This window comes from Lemur catta, chromosome 2 (assembly GCF_020740605.2).
Source record: "Lemur catta isolate mLemCat1 chromosome 2, mLemCat1.pri, whole genome shotgun sequence".
Lineage (NCBI taxonomy): Eukaryota > Metazoa > Chordata > Mammalia > Primates > Lemuridae > Lemur > Lemur catta.
In genome coordinates, this window is record NC_059129.1 from 129,339,635 (window position 1) to 129,352,542 (window position 12,908).

Genomic DNA, 12,908 nt, shown 5'->3' on the forward strand with positions numbered 1-12,908 from the left:
CAAACACCTGGTTTTGGTGCCAGAGTCTGACTTCATCGGGCATGGCTTCTGTTTTCCATACCCCTCAGGTTGCTCTCTCCAGATGCCCAGACCGCCCTTTGCAGCCCCCTCTGCCTGAGGACTCAGTTCCAAGTTGCAGAAGTTGCCTTACAGCCACGATGGCACAGCTGACCTCAGGCGTTTCCTTTTTATCTCTGTGTGTTTTAAACGTGAAGTGTTTGTATGTACTCACTGCGGGGCTTTACTGCTTGAATTATTAATTTCGTGTGTAGTTCTTTTTTCCATAGGAAGGCTCTTGGCACACTGTAGGTTGAGTGTAGCCTGCCAAATGCTACCTTACATTTATAGTTAAAACAGAAAACCTTCACATGCCACATATGGGCTCTTATCATCCTTAGCCTTTGGATGCCAAGCACCAGTCTTCCGATTTCCAAATCTTCAAATAAAAAGAAAGGCAGAAAGAGGTGAAGTCCTCTCTCACTAAGTCAATTATTTATCAGTTGTTAAAAGATGTCCTCAGTGGTTTTCACCATGGATACCCTCTGGTTCATTGCAAGTACAAATACTGTAGAAGCCAGACTGTATTGAGTCATTAAAAGAATAATGGGCTTTTCCATATAAACCACAATTGCCAGAGGGAAAAGATGTAAAACCACACGATTTGAAAAGTGGAGAGGCTTTTCCAAAACAATTGCAGTCATTGCTTGCGTGCCTTTTGATGGTAGGAACGTTGTAGTGGGAAGAATGTGGAGAAAGAGGAATTTAGCTCCTCCTAGGCAGGTGCTCCCTCCTGGCCACAGTTGCTCCCCACTCTCCCCACACCCCAACTGTAACCGAGAGGATTATCCTTGTAAGGCAGGGCAGACTTTGACCTCTTGCTTTAATGCGTGGTTAAACATCTAAATTCCTGAAAGATGCTTCCCTGTCAGCTTGCTCACCATGTAGAAGGGGCAAGGAAGGGAAAGAATATCTTCCTTACGGCAGCTGGTAACAGCAGGTGACAAACTTTATGACCATAAAGAGGTCTGTTAGCTTGTTTTGTATAGATTTGTCTGTTTCTTCCTTAAAAGGTATGGGGCATATGTTACATGAATAATTCATTACTTAGACCCCCTGAGAGGCAGTAATTGTGGGCAATAGCTGGACTTTTGTATTGTAATTGCTGCTATTAGTCTTAAAAGCCTAGGTCAGATACCAGAGGTTAGTAACCTGCCTCAGCCTTCAGGCCCTTTTATTGGTGAAGTTAGAAGTTCTGGTCATGTTAGCATGCTTCCTCTTTTAACTCTCAAGCCTTAGTTTTTGAATATTTCTTACTTTGGTAGTTGAATTGACAGTGAAAGAAGTCTACTGGCTTTTTCCTGTCAAAGGTTTGATTGGGGTTTTCTGGGTTTTTTTTTTTTTTTTTTTAGACAGAGGGCAAATTCAAAGAAACAATCCTGCTACAATCACAGTCTGAAGTTCTTCACGTGTTTATTTTTGTGTTAGACACCGTTATAAAAACCTATGTGAAAGTTAATCTCTTTGCCATATTTCACTTGTAGGAAGTTGTCATACATGAATGTATTTTCCCCAACTCAAGTCTTAAAATCCTTTGTGTATTTTTACAAAAGCTGTCTCATATGTTGAGCCTTTGCTACATTGATTCATTGCCAGGAAAACTGAAATTATGAAAAGGTATCACTGCCTCATACCTCTCAAATACAACTAACTACCTTCCCCCATCTCTGAAAGCAATTCTAGGAAAAGATCAAGGCCTACTGCTCTAATGGCAAAAGCCACAGGATACCTTCAAATGCTGAATAGCAGTCTTTCCATATGCAAAGGTAGAATCCCTTTACTCTCAACTCCCTTAGTCCATCTTTTCATCAGCATTAGTGACCTGTTTCTAGAGAGAATGCTAACCTTAGTGATTGAACACTTTTCGTATCAGCATTTGTAATTGTTCTATCTGATGTTTAGATTATCTCAGCAAAAAGGTGATTGTGCTAGGTTCCTGAAACCATTTCAGGCTTTAAGAAACCTGGTGTCCAGTGTTGGGAGAGTGGACCCAAATCCTGCTGTGTTCGGTAGTTGAGGCCAGCAGCTGAGTGGAAGGCCTTGCGGTGATGACTAATCTGGAAAGTTACAGACAGATCAGATAAAGTTCCCAGATGAAAGCAGACCTTCAGCATAACATCAAGGAAGCAGTTTGTTTGTGGAGGCAAACTGAAAGGGATGTTCTAGTAGGTATTTCTGAATTTTAGAGAAATCCAGTGGTTTTGTGATTCTTATTGGGTATCCATTCATATATGAATGTTTGGCACATGATTGGGTATCTGGTCCCAAAATGTGTGGTACCAGGATTATGGTTTTCCAGCCTCGGCAGGAGGGGCAAATTGTACTTGGTACTGTTTTTAATCTTCTAGAACCAGAAATGGCAATGCTGGGAGTCCCTGGGGTTCCAGGAGGCAGGAGGATTCTGTTCCCACAAGGTGACAGCTCATCATGGATCAGGAAGCCCCAGTTGGGAGGAACCATACATATCCCAGAGTGGTACCTAAAGAGGAAGAACTAGGATGACCTAGTGGCAAGATGTGCCTGCTAGCAAGCAGGTCCTAATCATCCAACCTAATGATGAGGGATAAGCAGTTGTGGCTTTGGCCCAAGGGTGACTATCTGGAGAGTTCAAACTCGTGGTTGACTTGAGACAGGAAGCTGCTCCACCAACACACCTCTCTGAAATCCAGCCTATAGGTTGGTTTTATTGCTACCCTGACTTTAATTAATTATTTTTTCCCTGAAAGTACTTCTTAAAGGAATTATCTCATGGCTTTAGTGACTGTTAATATTCTGTCATACTTGAGCCATATTCTTGTGTACTGTCTTTATTCTCTTTGTTTTGTAGTCATGGAGGAGAGAGTCATGGACAGTTTTAGCTCAGTGACATTTTGAGTGATTGTTGCCTTTTATTATTAATAATTTATGCACCCCTGCTACTAGATGATTAATAATAATGGTAGTTCTCTAAGGTTTTTTTTTTTTTTGGTGTGTGACTGAGTAGTACCATTCTCTTGGTGAATCCTTGGGGAGAGATGTTCTCCATAGAGACAACGCAGGGAGAAACCACTCAATGCTGAATTTCTTTGTGGCATTTACTACCTTTAAGATGACTCTAATTTTTAAAATGACAATTTGAGGCTCTCTTATGTAGCTCAGTTTGTAATATCTAGTTTTATTTATTTATTTATTTATTTATTTATTTATTTATTTATTTATTTATTTAAGACAGAGTCTCACTCTGTCACCCGGGCTAGAGTGCTGTGGCGTCAGCCTAGCTCACAGCAACCTCAAACTCCTGGGCTCAAGCGATCCTACTGCCTCAGCCTCCCGAGTAGCTGGGACTACAGGCATGCGCCATCATGCCCAGCTAATTTTTTCTATATATTTATTTTTAGATGTCCATACGATTTCTTTCTATTTTTAGTAGAGACGGGGTCTCGCTCTTGCTCAGGCTGGTCTTGAACTCCTGAGAACTCCTGAGCTCAAAGGATCTGCCCGCCTCGGCTTCCCAGAGTGCTAGGATTACAGGTGTGAGCCACCGGCCTGTTTTATCTAATTTTAAAACAAATATGTAAACTTCACACTTCAAGGTCAACTCATTTATTCTATCCTTAGTCCATATTTATGAAGTAAATGGGTGTAGACGTGGAAAGGACAGTGGGGAAGACCTTCCCTCACTGAGCTTACAGCCCAGCGGGAAGATACAGATCTTAAAAAAAGATGTTTTAAATGACAAGTGCATGGGTGAGCAAAAGTAGAGGGAGTCAGAAGAGTAGTAGTAGCCCTAATTAATCTCGGTACTCATGAAGTCTCTCTGGGAGCAATTACATTTAGACTGAGATTCAACAGAAGAGTTTAAGATGAAGGAAGGAAATGAGAATGTGTGCCAGTATGCACATGTGTGTGTGTGTGCGTGTGCGTGTGTGTGTGTGTGTGTGCGTGTGTGTGTGTGTGTGTGTGTGTGTGTGTGGCCTGTGGGTGGCCTCCAGTCGAAGGAAGAGATGGGAGCTTTCTGGGCAATAGGAACTGTTTCGACACGGGTCAGGAGTGAAGGAGGAGTTGTATGCCCCAGGATTGTAGTTTTAAACATTTAAATGCAATAACTCTTGTCTGGGTTTTCAAATCTGTTCAATTTTGATTACACTATCTGATCTGGGGAATTAAGGTGAGATAATAGTTTGGCTTCACGAAATATTTAATAACTGCTCTTAAGAAACTTGTGTTCATATGTAGATCAAATCTGCTTATGTATAGTGCACCTTAGAAGGGAAGTTACGGTATTTTGGTATTTTAATTCACTACAATCTTAGTGTATTTTAGAAACAATTGGTTTAGAGTTGAGGATTTGGAACATTTTTTGCTTGTCAAAGATATTTCTCCTTATGTGTTTACTATTTTGAAATTTAAAATATAATTCATTTATTGATTTTTACCATTACAAATTGGCTATTATCTTGAATGCGCAGTAAACTGTGAGTTTGTTCCACTTAGTAATTTTTCTTTTTTCTACTCTATTGTCTTACCTATATTTATAATCACAGTTAATGGGAAAAGAACATTATTAGCATTGATTTCTAAATTTATAAAGGCTGCTGTAGACCTGATGATATCACCTCTGCTGGTGAAAATGTGATTCAGTAGAGTGATTAAAATCTGTGAGATTGTTGGAAAAAAATATAGTCTATGGAATAATTAATTTAATAATTTATTGAAATCGATAAATTAATTGAAATAATTAACTGAGTAATTAATGACAATTATTCACTATCCCAGAAACCTCACAAACTGTCCCAGACATATTTACATATGACATAAGCTTCAGTGATGATTTTTTTCATTGTATTATTATTTAGGTAATATCTGATTCTTTTTAGAAGTTATGATTCATTTTCAAAGTCTAAAGCTCTGGCAGTAATCCTACTGAGCTCCTGAAAGTCAATTCAAAACTATCTCTGAAATCCTGTCTAATCTTTGGAAGGAATGGTGGATTTATTTTCCCCTAATGTTTAACTTTGTTTATTTAGCCTGAGCTTTGAGACGTGATAGGGAAGTTGTTCTAACCTCACTTCTTCTTCACCTTCAGGAAAGGGGTCAGAACTCCTTCAGGGAAAACATTGCTGTCTGTGGCCACGTAGGGTTAGGTAAATATGCCATGCAAAAATAAACCAAAATTATGTTAGTGAGACGCAAAAAGGATGACTCTATTCTAACACCCATTTGGTTGTTGAAGACTTCCTGGTGGTACTATTGTAAATCTCTGTTTCCTGTCTGAGGGTTCAAAGAGTTCTGGTAATTATAATCTGAAGAAATATTTTTGCTTACATAGTTACAGCTCCTGCTTGATTATAGACCGTTATAAAGAATTAGTATGTGATATACATTATAAAGTGTTCGCAGTTATATTATTAAAGAACTGTCCAGTTAAGTGCAAAATTGGTGTTAAAATACTAATTATTAAATAAGTATAAAGTAAATAAATAAATGTTTTTCTTTATTTGTGAAGTTTATTTTGACCTGGGTAGTGGATGTTGTGCACAAAAAGACTAATTGTTACTCAGTGAACCTCTGTGAGCTTTTGTAGCCATTTTTGGGAAGGCTCCTCTGAAAGGCTGCATCTTGTGCTTTTGAGGGTGTTGTACCTATAGAAAAATATGCAGTCCTCTTTTTCTAACCCCTGGCTTTTCTTAACCATCCAGATTACACTTATATTATTTAAAGATACTTTTCAAGTGCATCCTTAAGACATTCCTTCTGCCCTATTTTCAGAAGTTAGTTCACTGCTTGAATATCTTGCTATGGCCCTTCTGTGCACATGACTGGTTTATGTTAAATGCTTCAAAGAGCATTGCTTTGTGCTTCTAGATGGATTACATTCCCATAACTAATTATCAGTAACTATTTTGTGCTGTTTAATGGTCAGAAGGGCTTGCAGGTGACAGAGGTAAGCATTAGTAGGGCCAAGTGTCATTAGTAGGGCCAGCTGTGCAGTGAGTCAACCCTCTTTCATGAAAGTTTAATTTATTGTAGCATTTAATGCCACATCAGGGCCGTGATCTGACAGCCTCTCATGCTGACATCCTGATTTTAGAAGCAGTGCATCATTGTACAGTGATCTTCGAACGAGCATGAATCATTAACAGCATTTAATTCTAAATTTCCATTGAAAGCTTAGGCAGGATTTTGCAGTGTAGGCTTCTAAATAGTTTTAGGTTCCCCCTATTAAATGTTTTAAGTGAAAAAATTAAACAAAATGATTACTACATTCCCTTCCAATTCTTCAATTGTCTGTTTTTTTCCGTGGCACTACAGTGGCTAATTTGCCAGTCAATCAGGATGCACTTATTCATACATTCCTTCATGGGCTTATACACTTATTTATGTATCCTCTATCTATTCTATTTTACATTAGGTTCATTCTATGTAATAGAGACTGTGATGGATACAGGAGAAATATTAAGATGATTTTCTGCTTTTAGGAGCTCCTGGTATATCTGGCAAAGTAAATATGCCACCAAATGTTACATAAAACAAAATAATGTATCTGATTTCCTTTTCTTTGATCACTTTCTGGGTGTTGATTTTCTTCCCAACTTTTGATGATGTTCATGTGTGGAAGGGTTTTCCACATATTGAAAGTTATATTCCACCATGAACATATGATCACTGGTAGTGCTGTTAAAGAGAGCTTTGTGGACATACTTAGCATCATTGGCCGGGCCAGTTATGCCATCCTATTTCACCATGATAGCTGGGTTGGAAAACATATCACCTGATCTGATGCGAGGAGGCAAATTAGCTCATGTTCTTGGCACCCAAATTTCCTGAAGTTGGGGAATGTTCTTGTGAAATTCAGAAAACTACTTATACATCTTAATACGCTTCTATCTTTCTGCATTTCTTGAATATGAAAGGAAGCAAATACATCAGGCTACAACAGGATGTTGTGGTTTGAAGTTGTCTTGTGATTTTAGGCGTGGTCCACCAACAATAATCATGTATAGGAAATCTAAGGCCCAGTTCTCCTTGACAATAGAGAGCAAAGAAATGCTTTGCTTACTGTGTCATTGAGCTTATTGAGAAAGATGGCTACCATACAGATACACAGCATTTGCTTAAAACTGTTGCAAACATTATCTGCTGACCTTTTAATATATTATATCTCTTTAGATGTCTTAAAATGCATTTCAAGACACAAAAATAGAACAGTTCCATCCTAATGAATAGGAATCATCTTTTCTAGGACTGTGGTCCCCAGCTCCCGGGCTGTGGCCCATTACTGGTCCATGGCCTTTTGGGAAATGGGCTGTGCATCACCACATGAGCCCCACACCACACTACCACCCACATGATAGCCCACCCTACCCCCCATTCCCAGTTCATGGAAAAATTGTCTTCCATGAAACTGGTCCCTGGTGCCAAAAAGGTTGCCTAGGAGATGGCCTAGGGGATGACACCAAAGAACTTTTCAGCAGAACTTTCTTGTTTTCATGGAGAATTTCTATTTGAAGTGTCTCAAACTATGACTATAGTGAGATTGCCATTTTCCATGCATAACATTACCCAAGCTGAGAACCTTGACTCAGTATCTGACTTTCTTCCCCGGCTGCCCTATGTAAGTGTGCACTGCACTTCCCTGGGATAGAGTTGCCAGAAAAATGCAAAAGATTTAACAATCTCAGAGTTTTTGTTCAGTGGTTAGCCCTGGTTCTGCGAATCACACCTTGCAGGTGGATGTGATTTGGTTTTGTCATTAGGGTCAGATAACCTCAGAGATCAATGGGTTTGCAAATTTGGAGCATAAATCTTGTAGTCGTTGTCTATCAAACTTTATGTTCCTCTCACCCACTCTCCAAATCTGACCCTATTAGTATCATGTTAAGTATCACAAATCCCATCACAAACAATAATAGAGCAGTTCTGCTTCTTCACCTCATGTTAAGTGACAACTTCCTAACATGCTGATGGAGTGATGAGGTGCGAAAGGCCCTTCCATGGGTGTAACCTTCTGGTTAATGTAGTCTGTGGGGGATTGAAGAACAGTCACTTAGGTGCTAGTCCCTAAGCTTTGGTTCTTTTTTTTTTTTTTTTGAGATAGAGTCTCTCTGCGTTGCCCAGGCTAGAGTGAGTGCCGTGGCCTCAGCCTAGCTCACAGCAACCTCAAACTCCTGGGCTTAAGCGATCCTACTGCCTCAGCCTCCTGAGTAGCTGGGACTACAGGCATGCGCCACCATGCCCGGCTAATTTTTTTTTTATATATATATCTATTTTAGTTGGCAGATAATTTCTTTCTATTTTTAGTAGAGATGGGGTCTCGCTCTTGCTCAGGCTGGTCTCGAACACCTGACCTTGAGCGATCCACCAACCTCAGCCTCCCAGAGTGCTAGGATTACAGGCGAGAGCCACCTCGCCCGGCCCAAGCTTTGGTTTTTGATGCAATTCATGGATGTGCTTATCAAGAGTGAATCTTAGATGACTGAAAGCATTCTGAATATTTAAAGAATTTCTATTTGAATTTTCACTGTGCTCATTTATAATTGGATAGACTTAAAAAGAGTGAGGTTGTCTTAGTCAGTTTGGGCTGCTATAACGAAATACCATAGACTGAGCAGCTTATAAATAACAGAAATTTATTTCTCACAGATCCAGAGGCAGGAAAGTCCAAGACCAAGGTACTGGCAGATTTGGTGTCTGGTGGGGTCCTGGTCATAGGTGTCACCTTCTAGCTGTGTCCTCACATAATGGAAAGGGCAAGACAGCTCTCTTTGGCCTCTTTTATAAGGGCACTATGCTCATTCATGAGAGCTCCACCCTCATGACCTAATCACCTCCTAATATCTCACCCTGGGGCTTAGGGTTTCAATGTATGAATTTTGCTGGGACACAAACATTCAGACCATTGTAGAGGCTTATAAAGAAAAACTTAAGAATAGAAGGGCAATAGAACTATGGCCTTTAAGAGTTAGCTCTCCTTTACTAATTCAGATTTATTGCCTGAAATAGAAGCTTTTTATTTCTGTGGCGAGTTGCTTTACTGTTCATTATCAGTTAATGCCATGAAACTCACACCACACCTTCATAGCCCTCTCTGGTGTCTGTTTTTCTCTCTGTATTAAATAAATTCACATTTATTTGTGGGATGTTAGTGGCTCTCACACCAGAATTAGTTACAACTAAGTTGCTTTTATTAAATTCAGGAGGAAAGTATAATTGCCAAATTAATACAGAAAGTAGTGTTGACAATCCTATAATGGGCAGTAGTAAAAAAATTGATTAAACTGTGTTCTAAATTTTAAATTTGTTATATTTATCTAATTATAAAAAGAAACTCTGTTTTTGGAGCGATACGTTCCAGTGTTCTATATTACTGTAGGATAACTATAGTTAACAATAGTGTATAATTTCAACTAGCTAGGAGAAGGATATTGAGTGTGCCCAACACTAAGAAATGATAAATGTTTGCGATGATAGATGCACTAACTACCCTGATCTGATCACCATATATTATATGTATTGAAACAGCACTATGTATCCCATGAATGTGTATGATTGCTATTTGTCAATTAAAAAATAAAATTAAATTTAAAAAGAAATATAAAGAAAACTAAAATTGCCTGTAATCCTCTCATATAGAGATTATGCTATTTTTTTTATTTTGTATAGCCTCTTACATGTATATGTGTGCAATTATATGCAACTACATATGCCACTTTAAATACCTATTTTTATTAATAGAATGAAATTATCATAATACTTAGTTTTGTGTCCTTTGTTTTTAAACTTTGTATTACCATTAATGTGTTATGATAGTCTCTACTTTTTTACATTGAAAACAATCAATGTGTTAAATATGTTTATATTTAATACATAAATCTGCTTAGGATAGATAATTTCAATGTTTTATGTCTTTTGATATTGATTACAAATACTTCCTCAAAATATGAACCAATTTTTATTATTTATAATAATTCTCATTTTATTCAAACTTCACCCAAATCTATTTTATAAAAATAAACTACTTTCCTATTTCATAGGCGAAAACATTTATTAATAGTTTTTATTTCTTAATGAGGATAAAATTATATATGAAAATATTCTTTTACAATTTTAGAAATAAATTTTATAAGACTGAAGGGGGCAAGCTATTAGTAAGTTTGTCAAAATGTGAAAAACATTTAAAATTATGTAATATCTTAGTGACCTCTGTAAAGTGTCGTATTTTAAGGGAAGTTTTGCCCATGTATAAAGGGGAAAAATAATCTCTTTGGATATTAGGCAGTATTTGATGATTTGGCAACAAAAGTTGTATGAAATTTCGAAACTTGCTCATTGAATTTGAAATACTGACATCTAACTAGCTGATGCATAACATTTAGATTATAATACATTCTCTTTTTAAGAACTGGGGAATCAATATATTGAAGATTTAAAGACTATTATTTTCAGTGTAAGGACTTGGAAATGCTTGAATTTATTGTCATTTAGGGTGAAATGAACTATTTTTCTTGAAAGCAACTCATCTGTGAATATAAAAAAATAAATACAGAAAACCCAATACCTAATACTGATACCTAATATTTGCATTTTCTCTGCTTTTTTCTCTTTAGGACATCCAGGCGGAAATCGATGCCCATAATGACATATTTAAAAGCATTGATGGAAACAGACAAAAGATGGTAAAAGCTTTAGGAAATTCTGAAGAGGCTACTATGCTTCAACATCGACTGGATGATATGAACCAAAGATGGAATGACTTAAAGGCAAAGTCTGCTAGCATCAGGTCAGAATAGTCAATATCAAAAGAAAAATAATGGGGGGCAGATTTTTATGTATCAGAAAGAGAAAGGGCAGCCTTACTACCAATGCTACTTTCTCAGAAATAGTCTGAGATTTAAATGCAAAGACTATTTTCTTGAAAGTTATAGTTTTAGCTCCATTTATATCCCATACTCTCTGCCAACTGTTCTTGACTATTCACAAATGTTCATATCGTATTTTAAACCTAACGTTACTACTACTATTACTGACTACTAATGTTACTGACTCCTGCAAATTACTGAGTGTTTACCTTGACCCAGTATTGTGTTAGGGTTTTTACAAACATTATTTTGTACTAAAAAGATCCTAGTAAGAGGATGGTAAAATCCTTTCTTATATGAGTAAGTAGAGGTTTAATGAACATAACGAACTTGCCAAGTTTTTGGGCTAACAAGTGCCAAAACCAGGATTTGCATCTAGATCTTTTTGACTTTTGGCAATGAACATGTTTTGCTTCATCATGCTGTTTGTACATCCAGTTTGAAAATGTATTTATAGAAATTAAATATCTTTTATGGACACCAAAATGGAAAACTGATGATTCATCCCTGCATTTGGAGAGAGTAAAATTAAATAAGGGGGAACCTTAGGACTAGAATTCTGAATAGGAAAAGACTTTGAAAAATTACCCAACATGACAGAATGATTATCGTTACTGGGGGCCAAGAATATTTTAAGATTATGTTTAATAGATAATGGACAGTTCCTAATTACATATAAGTTTAGGGAATACTGACTGAAGAAAATGTTATTGAGAAACATCCAAAAGAGGAATGCTGGTAGGAAGTCTTAGATCAGTTTTTTTTTTTTTTTCCCTGTGTTTCATGTATACAATCTTAAAACTAAGTGGTCTTGAATTTGTCTCTTTGACTTTACTTTCTGACCTTGGGCAAATTAGTCCCTTTGAACCTTAGTTTTCTCATTTATAAAATCAGAATATAAATATTTAACCCTCATGATTGTTGTGAAGATTGAATGGGATAATTTGATAGTTCCTTATTCTATGCAAAGCCTGTCTTAAGAAGCATCTAGGTTTTTTTTTTTTTATACACATAAAGTAGCATAGTGGATCTGTTTCAGCTGGTTTTGGGATTTCATAGAATGACTTCATGAAGAGCAGAAATTGTCAATGATTATTTATTGTGAATGAACTTTTAAAAAATTTGTTTCTGATATGATGTCCTGCCGGGCACAGTGGTTCACACCTGTAACCTCAGCGAATGGAGAGGCAGGGATGGCTTGAGCTTAGGAGTTCGAGATAGCAGTAAGCTATGGTCACTGGGTGACAGAGTGAGGCCCTGTCTCTAAAAAAATAAAAATAAGTAAATAAGTAAATGTCCTGAAAGGTTTTTATTCTACTGGGGCTCATAGAGGGGAATTTGCAGTTCCTTTTAGATGTAAGGAGGGGAGTAATGTAGCATGTACATGGATGCCTCTGTGTAAAGATCTCATTGGAAATTATGTCAGCATCAGCCAACTACTTTTTTTTTAAAGACAGGAAAATTAGAGAATATTCTGTAGTGAGATAATATACTTGTTTAGGAATTGAATTTTCAACAATCCCATCGGGTTGTGACTTTCTGTTCCTCATAAATATAAACAAAAATATTAAAAATGTTAACACAGCAAAAAGCATTCACGGAGGAGCCAGCAGAAGCAACATCTGGGCTAATGAGCTAAATGTCACAGGGCTAGCCCTGGTGAAGATTGTACACATGGTGCTGAAGTTTTCAGAGTTTAGAGAATAAATTCATTAGGAAGGAAAATTTAATGAAGCCCTACATCATAGTAGAAAGCTACTGACAAAAAATCTTTGGTCTTTATTGGAGAGTTATCACATAAGACTATCAAGTCACATTTTTTCTAACCTGGAAAGAAAGAACTCATAAACTATAGTTGGAATATTATCTAATAAGTAAATTAATGTTATTTTTAGAAGACGGGAGAATATGCATGTGCCAGTGGACTTCTGCATCACGGTAGATCATGCAGTCCAGTAAAATGTGATAATGAATTAAAATAATCTTTAGCCAGACTACTCAAGAGATCCAGAC

At 37.2% G+C, this 12,908-nt stretch overlaps 1 protein-coding gene across 4 annotated transcripts in view; it reads left to right on the forward strand.

The window, feature by feature from the left end:
• The window catches only part of UTRN (utrophin), a 472,601-nt gene that overhangs the window by 309,661 nt on the left and 150,032 nt on the right, over positions 1-12,908 (forward strand). For all 4 annotated transcript variants that reach the window (XM_045544518.1, XM_045544519.1, XM_045544517.1 and 1 more), the window contains one exon: positions 10,644-10,816. In XM_045544518.1, coding sequence (XP_045400474.1) covers positions 10,644-10,816 — 173 coding nt within the window. The remainder of the gene's footprint in view (positions 1-10,643; positions 10,817-12,908) is intronic.